Source organism: Lepisma saccharinum, chromosome 24 (genome assembly GCF_977018435.1).
Source record: "Lepisma saccharinum chromosome 24, izLepSacc3.1, whole genome shotgun sequence".
Taxonomy (NCBI): Eukaryota; Metazoa; Arthropoda; class Insecta; order Zygentoma; family Lepismatidae; genus Lepisma; species Lepisma saccharinum.
Window position 1 is genome coordinate 59,069,336 of NC_139252.1, and position 24,614 is coordinate 59,093,949.

At 40.5% G+C, this 24,614-nt stretch overlaps 1 protein-coding gene across 2 annotated transcripts in view; it reads left to right on the forward strand.

The window, feature by feature from the left end:
- Positions 1–24,614, forward strand: part of stet (rhomboid serine protease stem cell tumor) — a 553,830-nt gene that overhangs the window by 519,511 nt on the left and 9,705 nt on the right. For both annotated transcript variants that reach the window (XM_083110953.1, XM_083110954.1), the window contains 3 exons: positions 15,025–15,167; positions 22,128–22,240; positions 23,441–23,541. In XM_083110953.1, the coding sequence (XP_082967079.1) occupies positions 15,025–15,167; positions 22,128–22,240; positions 23,441–23,541 (357 nt within the window). The remainder of the gene's footprint in view (positions 1–15,024; positions 15,168–22,127; positions 22,241–23,440; positions 23,542–24,614) is intronic.

Below are 24,614 nucleotides of genomic sequence, written 5' to 3' on the forward strand. Positions count from 1 at the left end.
AAAGGAGCGATCCACAAGCGGCACTTCTCGGGTTCGAGGTTTTCCACGAAAGGGGACCACGCCCTCTTTTTCCCAAGGCGTGACTCGCCCTGTCTGTCGCTTCTTTTTGTTTTCTTCTCGGTCTTTTTTCTGCAGTCTGTTGCCTCGATGGAGCGAGTTCGCCTGGCAGGCACGCAACCCACTGCACAGTACGGCAGCTTGCATACTAAACAGGGGCAGATGCTTCGTCCCACGTAACAAGAGATTGTATCTGAAAGGGAAGGAAAAATATGATAAAAATGGAAGAGTGAAGACTGGAAGAAGGGAGAAATTAACTCGTTTGGGTTCACTTGAGCGCAATCGTAGATTTTTAACCGCCATAAATTTTATATTACTGAAATTCGCTTGGAAAGACAAGTCACGTAATTGTTCAGTGTGTTTACACTTCGTCATAAATTTGATCAGAAGAAAAGCATTTCGTCGCTGACGTTAGCACTCTGTCTTTGAATAAAGGGGTTCAGGGGATCAGTGGCAAGAGTGCTTATCCCAGCTAGCTACGGCGCCAGGGGTCCCGGGTTCGACTCCCGGAATGGGTGTTATTTGTGAATGTCCCTTCATCGTGTCATCATAGCACTCATCCTCATCGTCGCGATTAGCCAAAAAGGGGCAGGAAGGCGACGTGAAATAAACCAGTCTAACAAGTGCAGTAATAGTTTGAAGTGTTAACACTGTCATAAATTTAATTACAAGTTACTGTTCAATATGCACGTTAGGGTTTAAATGATACTGTGTCCTTGAATAAAGAAGTTCCGGGTTCGACTCTTGGTAAGGGCACAGTGGGTACAGTCACCATGAGCATTTCTGTTCATAAATTGAAAACAAACTTTGCTAAACTTATCTCTTCTCTATACACCCCTGTAGGGTAAAGCTCGGGAAAATCATGAACAATTGAAGTTTCAAAATACAAATTAAGTTACGTTGCATGTTTGATGAATGTTAATTGTTGCAGGATACCCTCAGCTTGACGACTCTCATGAATTGTTACGTTAAGTGGGTCACCCTCCGTGCAGAAGTGGTTAGAGTAACGCGCTGCCAAGTCAGGGTTCCAAGGTTCGAATCCTGGGTTTAGGGTGAGCGTTCTGTTGTCGTCGTCCCTTCATTTTTTCCCCATACGTTCAGCAATCATCTAACGGGACTCGAACCCGGATTTATTGCAGGCGAGATCGATCAACAATGCAATTTGAAGGTATTTTGTTGGGAAATATTGTTAGAAATTACATTGTTGTCACCGTAAAACAAGTTTTTTTTTTTTTGTGATTGACAAACAAGAGAAGGGTGCTCGCCCAAAGATAATCATGTTGACGTTCTGAGAATGTGCTAAATTATTTCGCCTGTGGTTTATTTATAAACTCTAATCCGCGTTTCATGTTCCCTTTGACCTCCTCCATCACTCGCCCCGGAAGCATGCGGACGCCAGCCTCCCCTGGTGGCCATTTCCGGAACCCTTAACGAACGACAAAGGACGCGACTGAATTAAAATGTCTAATTTTGTCCGAGACGGAGACAAAGTTGGAAAACATTGAGGGTGGTCCCCCCCTCCCCCCGACCTCTCTCCCAAACCCCCTCAACGTGGAGAACAGGGGTTAGGACCGTGGACAGATCTTCGCCCTGACTCGATGCGCTCTTCCGTTGTTTTTCGTGGTTCGCATAGATGGCGGGAGTGAGGGAAATTTTCGATCGGAAGTGGGAAAAATGAGGCATCCCTCTCGTCAATGATACCTCTCGCGAGAACGTAGGGTGATATTGCTCACGAGTGGTGGTTACAGTGGAGGCAAGGGAGGGGCAACTGCCCCTCTATAGATTAGGCTCGAAATGTATTGACCTAAAATTTCTCAATGATCTGTAGCCAACAATAATCGCGACGATGAGGATGAGTGATGTGATGCCCAGGCTGGGATTCGAATCCGGGATCCCCGGCATCGTAGCTCGCTGTGCTAACCACTTCGCTTTGGAGAGACATTGAATTTTTGCAATGACCCATGATTTACATATTACGGTGTCAGCTTTCACATGTAACTGAAATGTCACGGTTCTGCTGAAAATACTGTAACACTCAGTAATATTCTGTCAAGAGGCCCTGAGAAACACAATTGAATGGTGACCAATAAGCAGAGGAACCACTCCATGGCTGGCTATTGGAGGCAGGTTTGGTTGGTTTGTTGGTTGGTTGAGGGCACGTTTGGTTGGTTGGTTTGGTTGGTTGGTTGAGGGCACGTTTGGTTGGTTGGTTGGGGGCACGTTTGGTTGGTTGGTTGGTTGGGGGCACGTTTGGTTGGTTGGTTGGTTGGGGGCACGTTTGGTTGGTTGGTTGGTTGTTTGAGGGCACGTTTGGTTGGTTGGTTGGTTGTTTGAGGGCACGTTTGGTTGGTTGGTTGGTTGTTTGAGGGCACGTTTGGTTGGTTGGTTGGTTGTTTGAGGGCACGTTTGGTTGGTTGGTTGTTTGAGGGCACGTTTGGTTGGTTGGTTGTTTGAGGGCACGTTTAGTTGGTTGGTTGAGGGCACGTTTAGTTGGTTGGTTGAGGGCACGTTTAGTTGGTTGGTTGAGGGCACGTTTGTTTGTTTGGTTGGTTGGTTGGTTGGTTGAGGGCACGTTTGGTTGTTTGGTTGGTTGGTTGGTTGAGGGCACGTTTGGTTGGTTGGTTGAGGGCACGTTTGGTTGGTTGGTTGAGGGCACGTTTGGTTGGTTGGTTGAGGGCACGTTTGGTTGGTTGGTTGGTTGAGGGCACGTTTGGTTGGTTGGTTGAATGCACGTTTGTTGGTTGGTTGAGGGCACGTTTGATTGGTTGAAGGCACGTTTGGTTGGTTTGTTGGTTGGTTGAGGGCACGTTTGTTGGTTGGTTCAGGACACGTTTGGTTGGTTGAGGGCACGTTTGATTGGTTCAGGACACGTTTGGTTGGTTTGTTGGTTGGTTGAGGGCACGTTTGATTGGTTGGTTGAGGGCACGTTTGATTGGTTGAAGGCACGTTTGGTTGGTTTGTTGGTTGGTTGAGGGCACGTTTGATTGGTTTGTTGGTTGGTTGAGGGCACGTTTGTTGGTTAGTTGAGGGCACGTTTGGTTGGTTTGTTGGTTGGTTGAGGGCACGTTTGTTGGTTAGTTGAGGGCACGTTTGGTTGGTTTGTTGGTTGGTTGAGGGCACGTTTGTTGGTTAGTTGAGGGCACGTTTGGTTGGTTTGTTGGTTGGTTGAGGGCACGTTTGTTGGTTAGTTGAGGGCACGTTTGGTTGGTTTGTTGGTTGGTTGAGGGCACGTTTGATTGGTTGAAGGCACGTTTGGTTGGTTTGTTGGTTGGTTGAGGACACGTTTGTTGGTTGGTTGAGGGCACGTTTGATTGGTTGAAGGCACGTTTGGTTGGTTTGTTGGTTGGTTGAGGGCACGTTTGATTGGTTGAAGGCACGTTTGGTTGGTTTGTTGGTTGGTTGAGGACACGTTTGTTGGTTGGTTGAGGGCACGTTTGATTGGTTGAGGACACGTTTGGTTGGTTTGTTGGTTGGTTGAGGGCACGTTTGTTGGTTGGTTGAGGGCACGTTTGATTGGTTGAGGGCACGTTTGATTGGTTGAGGGCACGTTTGATTGGTTGAAGGCACGTTTGATTGGTTTGTTGGTTGGTTGAGGGCACGTTTGTTGGTTGGTTGGTTGAGGGCACGTTTGGTTGGTTGGTTGGTTGAGGGAACGTTTGGTTGGTTGGTTGGTTGGTTGGTTGGTTGAGGGCTCGTTTACTTTTCGATAACCTAGTGGAGACCGACCATGTAAGCCGTTTGTCTTTTTTTTGTTTTACAAGCCCACATCCTTCCCTTTGTAATTGTTCTTTCCCCCATTATTCTTGCAAATGTTTCTATGGTCAAAGTTCGACTCTTCGCCAACCTCCCCCTGAACTTGGGCCAAGGGCCACCTTATCAGCGCGTGCCCTCTCGTTTGAGATTACTTTATGTGCCGCACGTGTAGCCGGAGCCACCGCCATCTGGGGAACGACTGTTGCTCTCAATTAAAATCCGCCGGTCCCCCCCTCCCCCAAAAGACCTAGCAACTGTGGGGTCCAGGTAGCGTGCTTGCTTGTCTACAGGCGAGAAACAGAAGGAGCGTTTCTCATGGACTTGCGTAATCGCTGGAGCTGGAACCTGTAGAAAAAGCTCCTCAGGGACCCATTACGTCTCCCTCGCAATACAAATGGCGTTCTCCGGGTTTCAACGTCCCAAGGGGGAATTTTCCTCCTGTGGGAAATTTTGTGTATCTAAATAGTAAGAGTAGGGAAATTGTGAAACGAAAGGGATTTTTTTGTTTGGATACATGGTGTTTCTCCACCATGGGTTGAATATTGTTTCTTGTATTAGTATGCAAGTATAGCGGAGGTGGATAGTATTATCTGTTTTGAGTTAAAAGTTTTGGTTACCCATTTTTTTTTTTATATATAAAATATTCGCAGTTGATATATTCTATTTAGTGGCAAGTAACGATTTCAAAGAAGTTTCACATGGCACATTTAATGTTACTTACTATTTAGCTGAAGCAGCGGAGGAACCTTCCCGTTTCGCCGAAGCAAGGGAGGAGGAGAACTTCCCGTTTCGCCGAAGCAATGGAGGAGGGGACCTTCCAGTTTCGCCGAAGCAGCGGAGGGATTTTTCTAGGATGAAAATGGGATTTTTTAGATCTCGCTAAGGGAAATTCATGCTATATACTAGAGAACGTTTTCCACATATGGTTTCTCCGCCAGTTCCAATTTCTAGAGTCTGGGGTCACTTTTAAATTCTTTTCCTGTTTTTCTTCTGAAATCTGAACTTTTGTCTCCGTAAATCACTTAGTCCCGTGCTTCCCCCAACTCCCGGCAGCGTCTCTATTTTCCCAACCGGCGGAAAGCAACCCTCGCTTCTTTTGCAGGGTTTTTTTTTCTCGACCGTCTGGAAGAAAATTTGATGACTTCCTTGTTTTGCGGAGGAGTTATTTTAGTGGGGGAGAGAAATAGGCGTCTTGTGTTCCTTCGGGATGCTTTTCGTGGGGAGGGAGGGTACGTTTTGGAGCGGAAGCAAGGGAAAATCGCGTGTGGAATTCTTTAGATGGAGTCTTGTATAAAGGCTCGCGATTATCCGAGCTAATTGGGACCGAGATTACCTCGGATACGGAAAACCTCGGATAATACGGAGATAATGTGCTAATAGGTCGTAAATGATGAAACAACTCTTAAAACTGTATAGTAATTATTTATTACTAGTACAACATAAATGAGAAGATTACTTTTTCCGCTTAGAATAGGCCTACACAGACTTAAACAGCACCGTAACAATCGAATACACCGACAATGTAACGAACACGTGCAGCGTGGAAAGTGACTTGACTCCAGAAACAAACAGGGGGGGGGGGGAGTGCGTTATGAAGCGCGATGTTTTCCAACCACTCCCTCGGTTAACCCGGAGCCTCGGTTAATCGCGAGTCTACTGTAAATCTTTTGGTTCTACATATGGTCGTGGGTATTGGACCTTCAGCCTCCGAAACGAGAGAGTGTAGGGTCGAAGTTGGTGATGGTCAAGAACCAAGATTAATGCTAACTCATCACTGAATTATTTGCACATACTGACAGTGACGTGCCCAAAGTGGGGGTCGTAGCCCTCCTTTGGCCTAGTATTAAGGTGGGAAAGGTGGCAAAATGAGGACTGTCAAAAAAAATGTATACGTAGCCCCCCCCCCCCCTTTGCCCTTTCGAAAATCCTGGTTACGGCACTGCGATACTGTTTCTTGGCGTAAGGTAAAGAATTCGTGGGTGTGGATCTCGCATCATTTCATGTACAGAGCATTCCCTGACATTCGCTACGAGACTCGGTGAAAGCTGCCCGGCATCAGCGCTTGTCTTTCCCGGTGAACGGGTCCGCGACAGTCGCTTATATTAAACCTCGTAAAAACGTTTAGAGTAACAGGGTCAGTTCTGAATAAAAGTGGAAAGAAAAATGGGGAAATAAAGTATACACCATCCGTGAGTTAAAAGAGAGTATTGTACGAAAAATCGGGAGAATTACAGTAGACGAACTTGCACGTGTAAGTGCCAATTTCCTTCGGAGATGCCAGGAATGTGTTGCAGCAGAGGGACATCATTTTCAACACCTTCTGTAGTCAAGGTTAGTACACAATATGAAAACTGTAATTCTAATAGCCGACTCTAGCGACTGTCGCTGACCCGTTCACCGGGAAAGACGAGCGCTGATGCCGGGCAGCTTGCCGCCGAGTCTCGTAGCGAATGTCAGGGAATGCTCTCTATTTAGGAGGAGTTTGGGGCGGGGGGGGGGGTACAGCCCCGACTGTCCGTCTGCGAAGGATCTTTCGATGGGGATGGGGATGCTTTGAAAAGGTCTATAAAGTACAGAGAGATGTGGTAAAAATATGGAAGATATAACTAGTCAGTTGGCATAATTTTGCCTAAAAGTTATAACTAAAATTCACGATGTTGTTAGCCCGTGGCCTCCATGTGTGTGTGTGTGTGTGTGTGTGTGTGTGTTCAGGTTTGTGTAATTATGAAGTAGTCTGTTGGAAGTAATGAATCTTGAAGCCACTGGTTCCCATTTTGGTTTGTTACTGCCCGACCTCTGAAGACAAGACTAGTTCGAACTAACATCCGTGGCGGAGTGGTTAGCGCTGCGGGATACGACGCCAGGATTCCCGGGTTCGAATCCTGGCATAATTTTCTTTAGTATCCGTTCAGTTTCATCACACCACTTATCCTCATCGTCGCTATTTCCCAAACGTGGCAGCAATCAAATCAAATCGACTTTTACAACTTGACAGATCTTATCACACATGAGACGAGAGACTGCCATGTCTTGTCACGTATCGACACAATCCCTCATTTTAGGTTCTAAAATTGTGCCTTCAGTATGTACCTGCGGCCAGAACTTTTGCCCATTGCTGTACCATTGCGGGGCTCAATTTAGAAACCTAACTTCCTAGGTCAGTGGTTTCATCAGTCTCGGCGGGTCGGGTTCATTGTCAGATAATCAATACTGTAATGTCAGCTCCCCCCCCCCCCCCGCCCGAAGGTTTCAGGTATCTGAATTCGGTCGCCCGGAATCCAACTCGATCCCAGTCACCTTTTGTAATGGAGTCGCTTCTGGAGAATTATCTCCTGAATTACCCAAATTTCCACGGCCTCGTTTTATGCCCGATTGTTCGTCGCAGCGACCTTTGTTTTTCGAGTTATTGATGTAACGGTGCCAGCAGTAATTGTTGGCTTTTGTTTTAAAGAACAAGCCACGTTTGGGAGCTTCAAAGGTCACCTGCGACACAGTTACGTGATGCCCTTTTGTCACCAGGCCTGGTTACAGAAATAGAGAGCTTGCTACCAAAGCAGTGGCGTGACTGACGCCTTCTCGTGACTTACGCCGATAGAGGGCAGCAGCGTGCCAAGGTTCCGTCTCGAGACCAGCAGTTGCTAACGTCATCGTCTTGTAATCAAGGGGTACCGGATTCGATTTCAAGTAGAGGCACATCACACACCGGTTCCACTTAATATCCAGGCCGAAACCCCCAACTAGCCTCAAAGGAAGGATATTTATGTAGAATTCATAATGTTCCGTCACTTGGAATATCAGTCATCTGCTCTGCCATCTGGTGGAAGTTTTTAGAACTATTAGAACGTGGCACTTTTCTTGTGTTCAGGGCATTGTAAGAGAAAAACCTATGGGCACTTACAATTGTACGTATGATGTTTGAAAGCAAAAAAACGTTGCTTACTCCATTTACAGTAAGGAATATTTGTGTTACAGTTGTGCTATTATATTGTTTTTTGGGAAGGATCCTTGTATAAAGAGGGCATGGTTATCAACATTAGTTTATCATGTACCTGTGTGTACAAAACAAGGCACGTGAAAGTATTTCCTATTTCCCTTCAAGTTTTCTGTGGTCACGAAAACGTTTAGCACTTTGATAATCTCTGATATAATCAGTTATAATACAAGGTGACCAGGGTGCGAAATCATTGAAGCCTGGTGGGGAGAAGATGATCTTAATCTACACTCCCATATATATATATATATATATATACATAAATTATTATGATATGGATATTTATAATCTTATTAAATATAAAAGTCAATTAATTACTAAATATTTTTAAAAGACATTATTAAATATACATAAAGTAATTAATTAGTTACTTTTATATATATCAGATATGTGTAAAGTAGCAAATTAATTCCTTTACTAACTGGTTAAAGATGTCAATAAATTACGAAATAGTTTTGTTATGTACAAGCTTTTGTTTAGTTTTTGTCTATAATTTATTATTATGTTTGACTTGCATTTTTTTTATTGCACGCATATTGTTATTGGTGTAGACAGAGTAATAATCTCTTGAAAAAGAGAGAAAGCATTCTGTACTCACTTTTTTGTGTGTTTTGATATTATCCTTAGTAAAGTACATAAGAAGTAAATACTAATTGCTTATATTTTGTTGTTCCAAGAAAAACTCTCCCCCCCCGGGAAATTTTTGAGGTCAAGATTGTTGGTGGGGGAGACCCCCCTGTCCCCCCCAGGATTTCGCACCCTGAAGGTGACCCATAACGTAACTACTTTACAATGCTAATTAGTGTTGTCCACGGGACGAGACGGGACAAGCTTTTAAAAATTCGAGACGAGACGAGATTGACCATGTGCCCCGAGACAATATAATATTTTCGAGACGAGACAGCATTTCCACGAGACTTCCACGAGACGAGACAGGCCAAAGTCTCGTCTCGTGGGCAACACTAATGCTAATGTGCACTTACATATATTAAGTATTTCCTGACTGCATTTTAAACAAAAAGTAGTTCCCATCTGCAGTAAATGCTTTGATCGCAGTTTCAATTTCTTATTGACTTGGGTTTACATTGCGTTCACAAAATTCGAAAATATTATGCATATTCAGTTCCATCCATTCTGGACGCAACACCACGCCACGTTCACAGATGTAAAAGTTGTTCCACTTCGAGTGACCATAATGGTAGCGACACTAGCGCTCCAGTGGCAGTTTCGATCGGGAAGTGACGAATGCCGCGTTACTCTATGTGGATGCATGAAATAGGCAGAATGTAGTAGAATGTTAAGACTCAACCTCGTGAAGCTAAAAAATCCACCAATTTACCTTTTAGTACAACGCAAAGAACAAGAAATGAAAGGTTTTGAAATCATGCTTCTCTAAATCTAGTCAGACGTTATTTGCTAGGAAAATTAACTAAATATACAGTAATTATAAATGTACATCTGTTGTTTTTAATTTTCATTGTTTGCCTCCATTTTTGCAGGCGTTTTGCTTTCTCACAAAAAATGGGGGAGAATTGTAATGTTCGTCCAAACACCTGAACATCGACCCCTTTTTTTCCATGGCCTTTTAAAATTTTACTCGTGAAGGTCGTTTAGAACAGGGCAATGTAACATTAAAACATCGCGCTATCTTGACAGTCCTGAGAGAATCCCTAACAAAAGGCGGGGAAATGAAAAGTTTCTCTGTTTTTTGGCTTGTTGACAACGGTTTTCCGGTATAAAACGATCGTCTTATCTCTTTTCCCCTCCCATCTGGATCAGGGTTTCTGTGAGAAAAATGACGTCTTCTTGGCATGCACCGTTGTTTGCGCGCTTGTTTCGGAGATGCGAGGGCTTGTCTTCGGGGAGTTTCCCTGTGTGCGTATGCCCGTGCACGCATCGTTCGCACCCCGTTCGGGTCAGTGAGCAGCCAGCGACCGGAGCGATTGCCAAGCGTCGCGGAAAACTTCTGGGAAAATCCCGTTCGCTTGAGAGAAGCGTTGCCGCGTACAGAAGGAACGTTGGGGGAAATTTAAGCGGAATAAGACAAGATTATTGGTAATTTTCCGTTTTTATTTTTCCCTATTTCTAATCTGAAATTTCTTATTTCTCTTTGTTGGATTTTATTGCTCCTAGGGCCGATTGTATAAAGCAGTTGATCCTCGATTAGCCAGTAAAATTGATCTGCAGTCACGCAGAACTCTGATTTGTTGTATAAAAGTTGAACTAAGATCAAGTCCCTGCGATCTGCGATCAAAGTTCACCCTCGATTTTTCTCCGATCAGCAGACATTGGCCGTAGTTCAGCTGTTGTAACATGGCTGTACTAACGAATATTTGCTTGTAAAATGTATTTCAAGTGAACGTATGCGGCAAGACTGGAGAATCAATTCATAAAATCCTGTGTCCATAATAATAAAGAAGAAGCTGCACAACGAAGTGAAAAATGATAAATATTTCTTCCATTTTTCTTTCCATATATGACCCCGCTTACGTTTTCTTGTTCATTGTAAAACTTGCGTTGGGATGAAGAGGGAGTATAAAAATATTACCATTTCGCTTTACTGCACCCAGCCAAGTGTCATTTAAATTCAATTTTGTCCGCAGAATGGAACAGAGCATGTAACTTTATCTGTAGTGTATATATCTACTGCTTTATGAACCGAGCACGTTGCATTTTAGTTGGTAAAGCTTTCTATCCTCCTGATATATAAATAACACACAACTTATTTTATTTCCAATATTATTTGTTTTGGGCATAATTTACATCCGAGAGGACAAACGCCATTGTTGTTTCAATATTTCTTTCCATTCGGGAAAACGCAAACACATTTTACATTTCACAACATAGGTTATTCAATTAAGTGCAAGTACAATTCCGTATACTACTTACAGGAACTAATGGTCCACCTGTAACACGTTATCGTGTAATCACAAAATAAATATAATAAACATCTCCTCACATGAACAATAGCTCCAAATCCGAATATAAGAAAGTTGTTATCTCTTTGTAGCATTAAAAAGAAATAGATTTTTAAAAAATAATCTATTTATGCAAGCATCTTTTCTCGCCTTTGCAACAGAGAACCGATAGTTGCTTTCGTTGTTAATGACAAATCATCCACGTGGAACTCGCACAAGCAATAAATGGCAGTTTAGTATCTAATTTACGTGATTTTACTAAATTTGCAACATGTTCGAATATTTACTACGTCCAGCATTTATTCTTTATTCAAATATTAAATACGTGCATTTTCCGAAACAGACTTTAAAATGTTTGCTGTTCAGTGTTGGACAATTGGCAACATCACAGGCACACTAGCGACATGTCTTGATTTGCCACCTTGCCAAACTTTATTTCTTTGACCCAAGATCAGGATTTGATCCAAGATCGACAAATCGACAGTTAGCTTTATACAACATGATAGAAGCTTGAACTTAGTTCATTCCCGGATCGTAGGTCAAATCTAATTTCCAGTTAGTGATGTTTATACAACCGGCCCCTAGTCTCTAGCTGTCCATATTTTCTACCGTTTGTAAATTCTGTGTTTATCTCCTTCCGTTCTTTGAGTCAATCTTTGTATTTTTTAAAGTCGTTATTTTCGGAATGAAGTTTGTTCATCCTATTCATTTGTGTACGTTTTCTATACATTTAACACGTATTTTCCTTTTTTTTTTTTTCAAATTCCACAGGAAAAGTTTACAAATTTCTTTAAATCTAATATTTGTGTCAGTTTTTTAAGTCTACTTTATACGTAGGTAGACAATGAAAACTGGACGTACAGTTCAAAGTGCGGTCCGAACCATTGGGTCATGTGCACTGGCGTACGCAGGATTTTTCAGAGGGAGCTGGAATTGTAAGTTTATATCATTTAGATGCGTTCTAGGTAGGACGGGATATAGTCTACTTTAAAATATTTCCTAATTACCATTTTTTAAGTTTCGTTTCAAAAGTTGTTCAAAGAAAAATGTTCTAATCTGGGGTCACTTTAAGGGGAGTTTGCATTTACCATGCTCCCTAGTTCTTTACTGCTTTCGTTCGAAAATTTTGATTTTTCTCAAATTTCGGGAGGGGCTGTAGATTCATCAGCTCCCCCTACGTACGTCATTGACCATGTGCGTCCACCAGGTATTGAACCTGGAACCACTTGAATACGCACCACTACGCAATCGGGGAAGCCGTTCATATTATCTTGCAAGAAACTATTATTTTCCTCCTCTTAGAAAATCATGCTTTCTACTTTCTCGTTTGTCATTTATTACAAATTTTTACAAAACGTCCGTATAGTTACAGTATCTTTTCTATTTTATATTTTTACTTTCGTGCTTTCGTTACAACCAACTGCGTGTTTTTGCGAACTATGTTCATTTTTTAACCTTCTTCTCGACATTCGCATTGGGTAATTACTTTTAACTGATTTCCGAGGCTTGTTGAAAACTGCATACATTCTCATGAGGAAACAGTTGAAATTATAACAAATTTAATATTCAGGTTGTTACATTGTGTACGAGAAAGTATCTTAGGTTGGAAACACTTAATTTGCCGCAACCACTTCAAGGGCGGGAAGGCAAAGAGAAGCGCTGGGAAAACATTGATGATTTTAACGAAGACAAATGAATGTCGTTCGCACCACATAAAAGGGAGGGAAAAAAGACAATCGCGTCGAAGTGGAAATGCGTTTCGCCTTATTGTTTGAACGCTAATTATAAGAAGGTATTCTCCTTTTTTATTTTCTTCCCATGAAATAGTTCGTCGTTCGAGCCGCCTTTGAAAGTATTTGACCTACCACTCAGCATAAGTCCATTCCATTGTCGTTCCTCCTTTCAGCAAAAGTAGGAGCTAAAATCTTCTGGAACTTTGGTGTGGAACAAAGGCAGCATAATGTGTGCCTTACACGTTTAAGGATCTTTATTTTTATCTTCAGAATTTCCTGTAAAAAGCGGTAGAAAACTTCAGCAGTGCACAGACACAAGACTAAACAGTATCGTTCTTCGTCTTGGGTTAAAAATAGTTCGTTCTCCTTGTACCAAGATTTATTTCATAACGTGTGAGCACAGCTTGTCGAAATATTATCATTGGTTGATACAGCGTTTACATAATCAATCTAGATTTAACTTACTCTATGCTCGAAAAATATATAGCGTCTATAATATCAAGAACTCATTTTACAACAAATCTTTTGCCCGGTTTGATAGTTGTGTAGGTATACTTGGTTCTAGAAGTAAATGATATTGCGATTAAGTTTCATGCAATATGGAAGTACCAACAGAAATTACAATTTCAACATAAAAGATTAATACACAGTTAAGCTTCATGATGATTGTATGAAATACAAATAATAACTATGTATTTCTTTACTTCGTAAACCTTTTATTCTCTTTTAAATATTAACTTTTGTGTGTAAATAAGTAAAGGGCTGTAGAGCGAAATGGATAAGTATTCCCAAGCAAAATGTCCATCACCATGCTTCACCACTTTATTTGCATCATTTTTAGCAAGGAAAGCTTGAAGAATTATAACAAAACGCCAAACAAGCTGTTTACAACCTATACACAAACATACATAAAAGTCCATTCCCTAAAAGTACGTAGGATGCAAGAAATAAATTAATGAAAATAAATGTGGCCAATTTCCCGAGCAATACTTGTACATTTCACTGGACTAACTTCAATTTGTCCCGGATTAGCACCATCAAATATTGGTCACGTTAATCACAATATAACCTAAACAGTTAGCATTTTCTTGTAATTTTTGTGAGTAAGATAAGTTTTGTCTAGTAATGGTCTTCTACAATGTAAAAGGCTGCGGTTTAGTTCAAATAACGCCCTATTTACAAATATTGAAACATGTTTGGACAGTTGTCACAAGTCGTGTAACACCACGTCGAACACAATGCTATTGCTTATCGTCCCAGGCTACTAACAAGCTGACGGTTGTCGCCTCTGCGATCGTTTTAATACGTTACTCCCTCCCCCTTCTTTATTGTTGGCAGAAAAGCCGAGGGTTGGAAGACGACGTTATTTCCCGGCACACGTTCGCCGAACCACCTGCTGTAGGTAAAGCCGAAGACGGTCTCGCGAGCCAAAATGCCTCAGTTCCAATCACCGGAGGCGCTGGTGTCGCCCGTCTCTGGTTCCGAATGCATCCCAGCTGACGTTCAGGCGTCTGCCAGCGAGTCAGCTGTGGCCAAATATTCGTTCTGCAGGGTTGCTAACGGTGACACAGTCTGCAGTGAAGGTTAACGGACCCGAGGGAAGCCTGGGGAAAGGCTGCTTTGCTTGGATATACCCCGATGGATATATTTGCGAGGGAAAAATGGCAACATGTTTTGTTTCCAGTTCTAAAAGAGTGTAATTGCCGTATTTGTATGAACACATTTTTGAGAAAGAAACTTTATCATTGAATTTATAATTAATTTACAGTATTTGTAATATAAAGTAACATGTAGGTCTACTTTCAACAAATATTACATTTTTATCTTCGTCACACACCGCAAGGATTCAAGAAAGAAATAGTCTAACTCAGAACAGAAAATTTCCAGAAATGAAGGTAATAAAAAAATGAGTATCGGCGTGTGAAACGCACCCTCTTTTTTAGGCCTATTTTTAAAGGAAAAGAAGTGCGTCTTATACGCCTGCAAATACGACGAACAACACATAATTTTTAATAACAGGGTTGAAATGAAATAGCTATGTACAGTGGGATGCATAAGTATTCCAAAGAAAATTGTCCATCACCATGTTTATTCTGTTTTACACAATGAAAGCTTTAAAGAACTCAAAAGAGAAACCAAACAAGTTGCTTACAACCTATACACTAACATACATAAAAATACAGCCTTTAGAAACATGTAGGATGCAAGTGAAAAATCGAAGGAAAAAGTCATGGACAATTTGCCGAGCAACACTTGTGCATCCCACTGTACTAAAACAGCTTAGATATTTGTAATTTAAGCGTATTAAATTATTATGATCGTACTTTGCTGATGCTTTATATACTTGCATGGTTTAATTATATTTTTGCTTTTATTGTAGTCATGGACACTTCTGGGTTGTAATAATTCCATTGACAGTCAGTGGGTTTGTTACAATTCAGATGTGTCCGTGACTGTGCAATGAATATGTATTTTCGTAAGGGTACTAAGAGAGCACAATGGCATTTTGTCCGGTGGGCCAGTCCGGCCATGTTATACGTATTGAAATTTTAACCATATTTTTTCTTTTCAGCTGGGCTTCTTTACCTATTACACCGTCGTGATGGGGGAAGTAAATCCCTCGGGGCCCGTGCCGATAGACAGCGTGTTCATCTACAGACCAGACAAGCGGCTGGAAGTGTGGAGGTTTCTCTTCTACATGGTGCTGCACGCTGGGTGAGTTTTTCCCATTCACCAAGGGTCTTGGACAACAACTCCAGCAGCCGGCACGCGCCAAGCAACGGCCGGTTGCCTCTGTAGAGTCACTCGAGTGTGACGCGCACCTGCTTGTCTTGAGACCCAGCCACTCTTATCATTTTTTCTCCCCCCCCCCTTTCCCTCCCTCTCGGCGAGATTAAAAATCTCTCCTTTATAGCAGACTTGTGACCCAGGGTGGAAACATACAGGTTGGCCAGTCGAACCCACTTTTATTCGTACAGAATTCGGGAAAAGGCACATAAGTCACAAACTGATATTTTCTCTTGCTTTCATCGAAGTCACACTGAAACAATTAATATTATCGGTTTAAGTTTATATTGGGCATGTGCAAAGATTCTAAACAGTGATGTATAGGCATGTCTGTAATGTTTGGTATTAAAAGAAAAATCATATAAGGAAACTGCCTTGAATTTTCTTTATACATATGTTGGACACTTACAGGTTTGCACAACAGCTGTGAGCACATTCTTTTCAATTTACGTTAACGCGTAGATGGGAAGTTCATTGCATAGATGTAACTTTAAACTATAACACTGCCATTATTTAGAAAATCAACGCAGCGCGTAACTTAATCTGATCTTATTCAGTGTCCAGGACGGTCCCACCTGTATAAATGTCGCCTTTGTTTTGGCTCACCACGTGAAGACATCTTGTTTGCAGAGGGTAGATAATAGTCTTATAATCGGCGTGGATAATGTGCTCATGATTGGGTCCCTTCCATGGTGCGAAATCACTGCAGATTGGTAGGGGGGGAAGAAGCAGACAGACAGAGAGATAGACACTATATATATAATGTCATTAAATGTATGTCAATTATTAAATTATATTATAAAATATACAATTCGTATTATATCGACTGTCCTTCGTTCAAAATACCATTGCAAATTTAAGATTTTAATATTATACTAATGTTATGAACAATGATTTGCGTGACTATATGAAGTGGCAAAAATGAAGAGACATTAAGAATGTAACGGTTTCCCATATAAAATTCATATCTAGATGCTAATACGCGTTTTATTTATATACTTTGCGGTAGCTTACGAAAGGCTATAAAAATGAAGAAGTAAGAGGTTGGACAAATTTCTGTGTTCTGTGGATTGATGAGTTCAGTAACCTTGGAGATGAGGTTCTTTAATGTTCGTACTTTGTGTGTGTGTGTGTTTTTTTTTTTTAATATTATTCCAGTAAAGTATATCAGCACCTTTGGCTAGAAATCGCAAATATACGCGGTGTGAGCCAATATAATAACGAGGACGACACCCTTCTGCCCCCCGAAGATTCAAGGTCTTGTCAGGAAATCAAGTAATTTCCTTTGATAATTTTCCTTCGTTGCTGTATATCAATTTGGTCGTCGATGAGACTTTTTTCATAATGCCTTTTCTGTTATTTCATTTTGGTATGTTAGTTGCGAGTGAGTATTGATGCTGAAGTATCACTCATTGTAGTCCTTTGACAAGAGGCTTTATATCGCTTCATAATTGTGTATCCTGTTCCTTGTTATTTGTCTTTTGACAATCTTTCTAAGTATTCTGAATAATGTTCTTTCATGTGTTGTCTTGGAAGTTTTCCTTGTATTGTAAGCGCCTGAGATTGGGTAGTTTCTGTGAACCAGGTAGGAGTTCTCTTTGTCAAACATTGAAAGTTTGTGTATTACTCTATTATGGACTGTAATGTAATTCCTTGTCAAGACTGTTGTGAGTTCTTTCAATATTCTCATATCTGTGCACGGATCAGTATGTATGCCTTTTCGTTTAGTTTTGATATTTCAAGTGTGTTGAAGGATCGAGTTTAGCCTTGGAATCGATTAAGAACAGACTGCGCGCCTGTCTCGGGGTACGTTGAAAATGAAAGTTGTCAAATATTAATGTAGACACGTAAGAAGTGATGACAATACATCAACGTCATCGGCGGGGTTTTTTCCCGGCAAAAGTGCGTTTCTGGGTGGCTAGGCCGTTTGGGGTGGCAGGTGCGATCAGAAGGAACACGTTGAACGCCGAAGGCATGTCTTTAGGAAACGCAGCCGGTCTGTGCCGTGAGCTGCTCGGAAAAGGGCCTAGCGCGTGACTCCACTCGCACTTATCGCTACCCCCAGCACGTTCGCTGAGGGCTGTGCCTGCGTGCTACCGCTCGCAAGCAGATGCTGCCCTACAGGGCACATTTCCTTACCTCTAACCAAAGTTTCGAGCCCTTGGGGCAAGAGAACATCGGTGTAATATCAGGGGAAGCAGCAACACCTCGAGTATCACCAGTCTGCTAGCATTTCCTACCCCCCCCCCCCCTTTTCAGTCTTTCAAGGGTAGATGTATTAACTTACGTTCCCTAATATCGTCAAGGGCATATTCCCTTTCAAAGCTGCAATTTCGGTAAGCGATGAACGTGCGAGCACATCTAAATGATTTCGCCTCTAGGTGTATGTGGATGAAAGTAGACACCATGTGTGTTTTAGGTAGTGTGAATCTATATAATTGGTTCCTTTTCTATCGTGACCATTTGCTTGTGTTTTGGAGTCTGGACGTACTCACGACCTGTAATTTTCTCCCGCCGTTTCCGAAGGTAATTGTCAACGAGAACAAGGTTTCTGTTTTACTGAACCGGTAACAATGTATTAACATGTCTGCCACTGGAACCATGCACCTGTTCCATCCATTTGGACAAGTCTAAAATTATCACCACTTAACATTTTCGTGTGCCTACAAGGACACTTTCCCGAAGATCTTTGACGTGCAGGACGTGGTGACACCTGTGTCACGGTTGCCGATATAAGTTTTGATGAATGGCTAATTTTCCTTGGACCAAGGCTCGTAGAAACTTGCAATGTAGTGTTTCATTCGCTAATGATTTATGGAATTTTATTTTGCGAAAACTCGTTGACAAGTTTAGAAGCATTTAGAAAATAAAAGCAAGCCATTAGAATTTTAGTAGGTATAAAAAGCAGAGCATTGTGTAAAACTTTAATTCTGCCTTCATTATACATCTATGAAAAAGATTAGAACAGATGACAATCAAAATATTTAATTATGTACGAAATGCTATAAAAGCATATAGGTGCATGACAAGGTTCAAAGCTTATTGAAAGAAACTGTTAATTAATCAGGAATATTATAGCTAATGTAAGTGAATACTTAGATTGTAAAATCATAGAAATTGTGTAATAATTGTATTGTCTGTCGTGTAATTAGAAAAAGTGAAACTAATGAATCCTTCAATGTGATTACATAGAGTAATGAAACTTCAAATTCAAATACCTTAGTCGTAGGTCACCAGCTTGATTTCAGTTCTAGTTTAGCTGAGCTATTTCAGCCCTCAAAAAGTTTTTCAGGTTGAGGGTTCAACATTCGGAGATACTCTCGAGGTAATAAAAGCATGAAAAACATTATCAGACTCACTAGCATGGCGTTTTAATTTTAGCTGTGTCGGACGTAATGAGCAATTGTGACTATTCTACAGATTCAAGGTGTAGTGGAACTGTGGAGGACGCTGGGCACTGTCGATTGGTTTCATCTCGAAGCATTTTCCCACCTGAATTGTCGTTCCATAAATGACCTTCGGAAATACTCCTCTCCTCTGTCGTTCGTAAAGAAAAAAAAAGGAAAAGAGGATGTTGGCAGCTGAATAAAAACATATGATGTACGACACCTTCCGACATATTGGTCGCGGTGGACGCTTGGAGTTTCTTTAACGGTTCCCTCATTTGCATCTGCCATCTGCGTTGCAGTTAGACCGCAAATGACGCTACTCCCAGCAATAAATTTGCAAAATTTTCGTGCGGTAGTCGGCACGTGTGCAATATGCAAGAGCAGAAATCGAAAGTCCATTCTTTGTTTCTTCTACGGCGTGACTTTGTGCAGAATTCTTAAGAATTATGGATGTTTTGTCTGCCGACGATAGCCTCGACCCCAACCACGTGGTCATAAATATACGTAGGTCATGAGTAGACTGTGGTTCGTTATCCATCTCGTAGAAATTTTAGGTTGGTATATTACTGCTATTAAAAAAGTAAACCACAGACCTGTAGTGTCAGATCGGAAAGTTGGATTAAAGGCTAAGTAAGGTCGCATATCTACTTGGCCATTGCTAAGAATTGATATACTACAATTAAATTACTTAATCTAATGAAATCTCCGAAACTCAATTATGCTTAAATATCCTTGAGTACCATTCCTAGAAGTTCTTAGTTAATTAATTCCAGCATTGCCAATACCAACATTTACATTATATTTTATAACTTTTGCTACCACTTTACAGTATTCAAATTATTCCCAGCCCGCATCGCAATCAGCCAGTCTGATGTAACTTACAAGGTCTTTGGATTATTCTGTGTTCCTTTGGCATGCTTGCGTGTGACTTGTTTTCGGTGATTTAGTGCTTGCATAGCAAGCATTAACTGTGCGTTGCAAGTACCAATTACAATTAAATCGTAATTGCTTGCTGTTTTTCATGGTTAAACAAATTACAGTTTTGTGTTGCAGGTTACGAGATATCGCATCAGGCAATTTAACACTCGCATTGTCGTTTCAACAGTGTCCCATTTCTTTCCTTCCTAGTTGAGAATTAGCGTAGCTTAAGTGACTGTTTTGATGGTTGTTTACACTCGAGTGTTAATTGGGTAATTCTCCGAGCATTTAACGCAGAAGCGATCGTCGTTTGAGCCATTAACTGTTCGTTCAGGAACGGAGTATAATAAAAGAAAGTGGAGGGACTGTGGCGGTTTCGAATGAATGTGGCTGGGGTTGAGTAAAATAAAAAAAATCGACTGTGAGATACGCCTACACAACAGTTAACTGATACAGGAAGAAACTTTGTTGTTTCAGGATTGCCTGTAAGAAGTTCGCTAGCTATGTTACCTGAGATACCTGACGTACCCGTGAATAGGACTTGGCACTCCTGTCTCGTGGCAGAAGAAACTTGCCTCGTCTCTTAAATTCGAATCCCGGGTAAGACATCATCATCTAATCAGTTAAATCATTCATTCTCCTCGTCACCCAAGAGTCGAGAATTAAGTAAAATAGGAATGGAAATAGAAAATCTCCAGACACTAGTTGCATTTTTCTAAGGCTATTAAAAGTACGGAGAACTTCTCACGTCACGACGAACTACTATTGTTCTTGGCTGTGACAGATAAACTGCCAAGAAAACAAAATTCTAACCTTCCCTGTCTGATTCATGTAATCTGTTCGTATGTGTTGGCTAGAGCCATCTAACGATATGTTCATAACCACTCTGTTGGTATAGGATTGTTATAATAATAATAATTGAGCAGACTGATATTTTAACAATGTTACTTTATGTAAATGTAGGCACAACGAATTTCTAAGTCTATGTGGAACGTATTCCTGGAACATTGCACTCCAACGTAAAGTACCTACACTGGCGCCTCTATCGGAAAGTTTGACATTATGATTCATTTAATCAATCTCTCGGAGCGTTTCAAATGACAGAATTTTATAATGCCAATAGTTTCGGAAGTTTTCATCCAGAATATGTAATGTAACGCTGTGTGTGGTGTATTTGCTGAAAATAGAATGCAGGTGTTGCTTTTAGGAGTGAAATATAAAAGTAAAAAAATATCTGGACAGTGTCTTATTTGTCGCCAGCAGCTTAAAGCGTTTAGCAACGTTTCAATCCATGAGAGAAAAAAAAACTGGAATGATTCATGAAGACTTGTCACAGCTCCTCGAGTTCATAAGATGTGATAAACTGGGTTAGAATCCAAATTACGTCAATCAATTTCATCTTGCTTCTAGAGGAACATTGCACTAATTTCTTTTATGTTTACGTTTACGATTCGCGAACCATTTTGTGACGTTATCACGAACGTATCCATCATAATTTCAATTCAAGTACCTTGAAACTCTTGACCTGTAAGTTTCTTTCAAGGTCATTTTTAATGTTTTGAGCTAAGAAGAAAGAAAGAAATAACCCTTTTTCTTATCCTTGGGCCAAGCCTGCGGAATTTAAACCCTTTGTCTAGAACACCTGAAAGCCTGGGGCAATTACTTTATTTCGTGTATATGCGACGCAGTTGCCTTGCGTGTATGCCTTTAGGCAGAGGCGAAACAGTGTTGATTGAATTCATAACATTAGGGTCTTGAATTTAAATGAAGTGCATTGGGTAAGTGCAGAAGAGGGTTGAATTGGAGGTTGTTGTAATGGTGGCAGCTTTCTTAAAATGTACGCAATCGTGTAATCATCGTGATAATGCTGCTAAGCGTTTTTCTTTAAGTGGCGCCGATTGTTGATCGGTTTCAACAAACTAGTTGGAATATGCTAACTTGTTAGTTTCACAGAACCTTTCCCCAATCATGTATGCAAATAATTAATATGGTGCAGTGGCGGAGAATGGATGCCAAAACTGCGTGGGGGCAGTTGCCCACCCTAATCGGCGCCACTTACATGGTTCATCTATTAAAATGCAATAATTGCATTTTCTCCTTATTCCAATTAGATCAGTGCTCGAAATACACTTGTATGTGAATCAATATAGACAATAATGCAGATTGGTGCGGGGGAGTCGTTACGCAAATTGTCCTAGCTGGGGGGTGATTCATGGATTTTTTTTTAATCGGGCTGATAGCATCCTCCCAGCATTCCCAACATCGATTTTAGTCAGTGTCACACCTGAATAATGAAACAAATGCATATTTTTAATTTACAGCCATACAATTTATTATAATAGAAGTATTTAAATGTAGTCAAATTCATTTGAAAAATCTTGGTAAACTTTTTCCAGGATTATTTATCAAGTAGTGTTGTAAAATAATTTTAGATGGTATGAAGGTTAATTTAGTGCCATAATTGATATAATTAGATGTTTGTTGAAAATGTAACCGATGCAGATTATATATAGGGTCTTGACAGTACTTAATGTTGTTTTAATATTATCACTTGCATTAACTGATATTTTCTTTGTTACAGATGGCTTCATTTATTATTCAATTTACTGGTGCAAGTGCTTGTTGGCCTGCCACTGGAGATGGTCCATGGGTCTCTCCGAATAGGAGCAGTCTACATGGCTGGTGTTCTTGCAGGTAAACTATGACACACATGTCTTTTAATTTAGAACATTGCAATTATAATGTACTGCCATTGCTGAATTGTATTAATTGTTTGAATAAAAAGAGGTGATACAGTGAAACCTCGATTTTACGTTTTTGGGGGACAAAGATGAAGTATGTAAAATCTGAGAAAAGTTTGTTACATGTCATTCAGACCATGAAGATTGATATGGGTGAGTAAAATACAGGAACGTGTAATCGAGGTGCTACTGTATTTTGTACCACATGGTGTCAATATCATAAAAACAACCAAGACAGTCATAGCATACCCTTTGTTTTGCTGGGCATCCTATTTTTCGGATTGGCCTTGTATATAAAAAATTAGAATTCAAAGATCACATCGGTGGATTGGCCAACCATTTCTTGCAGGTTAGTTTCATTTTATAACCTTTCCACTGGGAATAAAAGTACCATATCCACCCCCAGCCTCATTTCCTTGGAATTTTTTTTTCATCATTGGTGAATATAATTACACTTGAACTTGAACTTCATCAAAACATTCAGCAGGATGTAGTCTGGGATTTTTTTAACAAGTTTTACAAAAATTGTGTCTCCATTGGCAAGGTACATTTCTATAGTACTACAGACAACATAGTTCTCAGTTTTTACAACAGTTACATCAAAGCAACAACAAGAAATGAACCAAAACATTACATATGTATCCAGTTGGTGACTATATCCAATGGTGCCCAGTGGGAATTTAGTTTCACTAAGTACTGATAGATGCTAGGCGTTGTGTGTATTGGATTCAGTCTGACAAACTAGCTTAAGAAACATTGGTAGCCCTGTCAGATGAGGTTCAACTTACAACTCGCCGTGTGAGAACCTGACAGACATAACTCCAATTTATCAAATTTAGAGGAGAGATGAAATTATGTATTCTTAGGAATATGTCTTGATTCTTAAATAGAGAGTCAGTGAATAGGATATATGTGACTAAAACTGCTATGGATTAGAAGTGGAGACACATTGACTCCAATTCGAGCTCTTCAAAGGAGATATGTTTAATAAAACAGAAAACTCCATTTTTGGAGTTAACGTTCCTCTGGTGCTCTACGACAAAGTGAAACAGAAAAACGTCAACATAAAACTAGGATTTTTCTGTATTGTTCAATTAAAGAATTTTTCAAGTCTCTTTTCAGTTTCTGATATGGATGTTTTTCTGTTTCTCAGGGTCTCTCGGAACGTCTGTGTTTGATACGGATGTATACCTTGTAGGAGCTTCTGGCGGTGTTTATGCCCTACTAGCAGCACATTTAGCAAATGTTTTACTGGTAAGAACTTGTAGCTTTATATTTTCTTCCATTCCTTTTTTTTTTAAAAAAAAATTAGAAGCATAGAAAAGTAGTTCTATATAGAAAAGGTGACCAGCCGGGACAGTCCCTTTCTTTGAGTCTCTGTCCCAATTTTTTAAAACTTAAAACGGGATGCCAAAATGTCCCTTTCTTGTGACAGTGACTTATCCACACAGAATTACTGTAACAATACACATTCTCTACTACTACTACTATCTATGGCAGTGTTGGGTAGAAATAATTTCACATTTCGATGTCAACAATGTGCCATATTGCAATTTTCTTAAAATATTGGAGTTTCTTCTCTGTTTTTCTGAACGAGTGTTTTCGTACATGTATGGTTTGTGGACAAGTAACAAGAATGGTCTTTCAGTACAAACTTTGAAATAAGGTGAACTTTAATCACACGTATGTAAACTTTTACAAAATGTTATTTGAAAAGGATGTTCTGAAGATGTAAATTAGCAAAATATCAATGAATGGCTTCTCATTCTAAAGAACTGCTTGGTTGGAGTGAGTGCATATCACCGCAAGTTATTTACACAGTATTTATTTATTTGGTTAGTTACTTTCCAAACATAAGTATTTGTGATGAAACAGTTTTTTATATTAAAATGTGTACATTTTGCTATCCCGTTTTTACTTCAGGTTTTTACTTCTGGTCATCTTATATACAGCGTGTCCTGCTTATACGTATAATAAAAGAAAAAATCACAACTTTTTTTATTTACCAATATTTTTTGTCCAAACTTTGTACAAACATGTAACAACTCAGAATTTTTTTTACAAATGAAGAAAACTAGCACACTTTCACATGTGAACCGTTAGTGGCACGGCAAATATCAAACCGGTTGTCAGCCTCAAGCCACACGTTTTGAAGCATGTGTGGGGTAATGTTGCTTACTGCAACCACAATTCTATCACGCAAGTCTTGCAAATCTCTAACCGTTGTACAGTAAACTTTCTCCTTAACAAACCCCCACAACAAAAAATCACACACAGTGAGGTCTGGTGACCGTGGGGGCCATTCAATAAAATTCGAACCTCTTCCT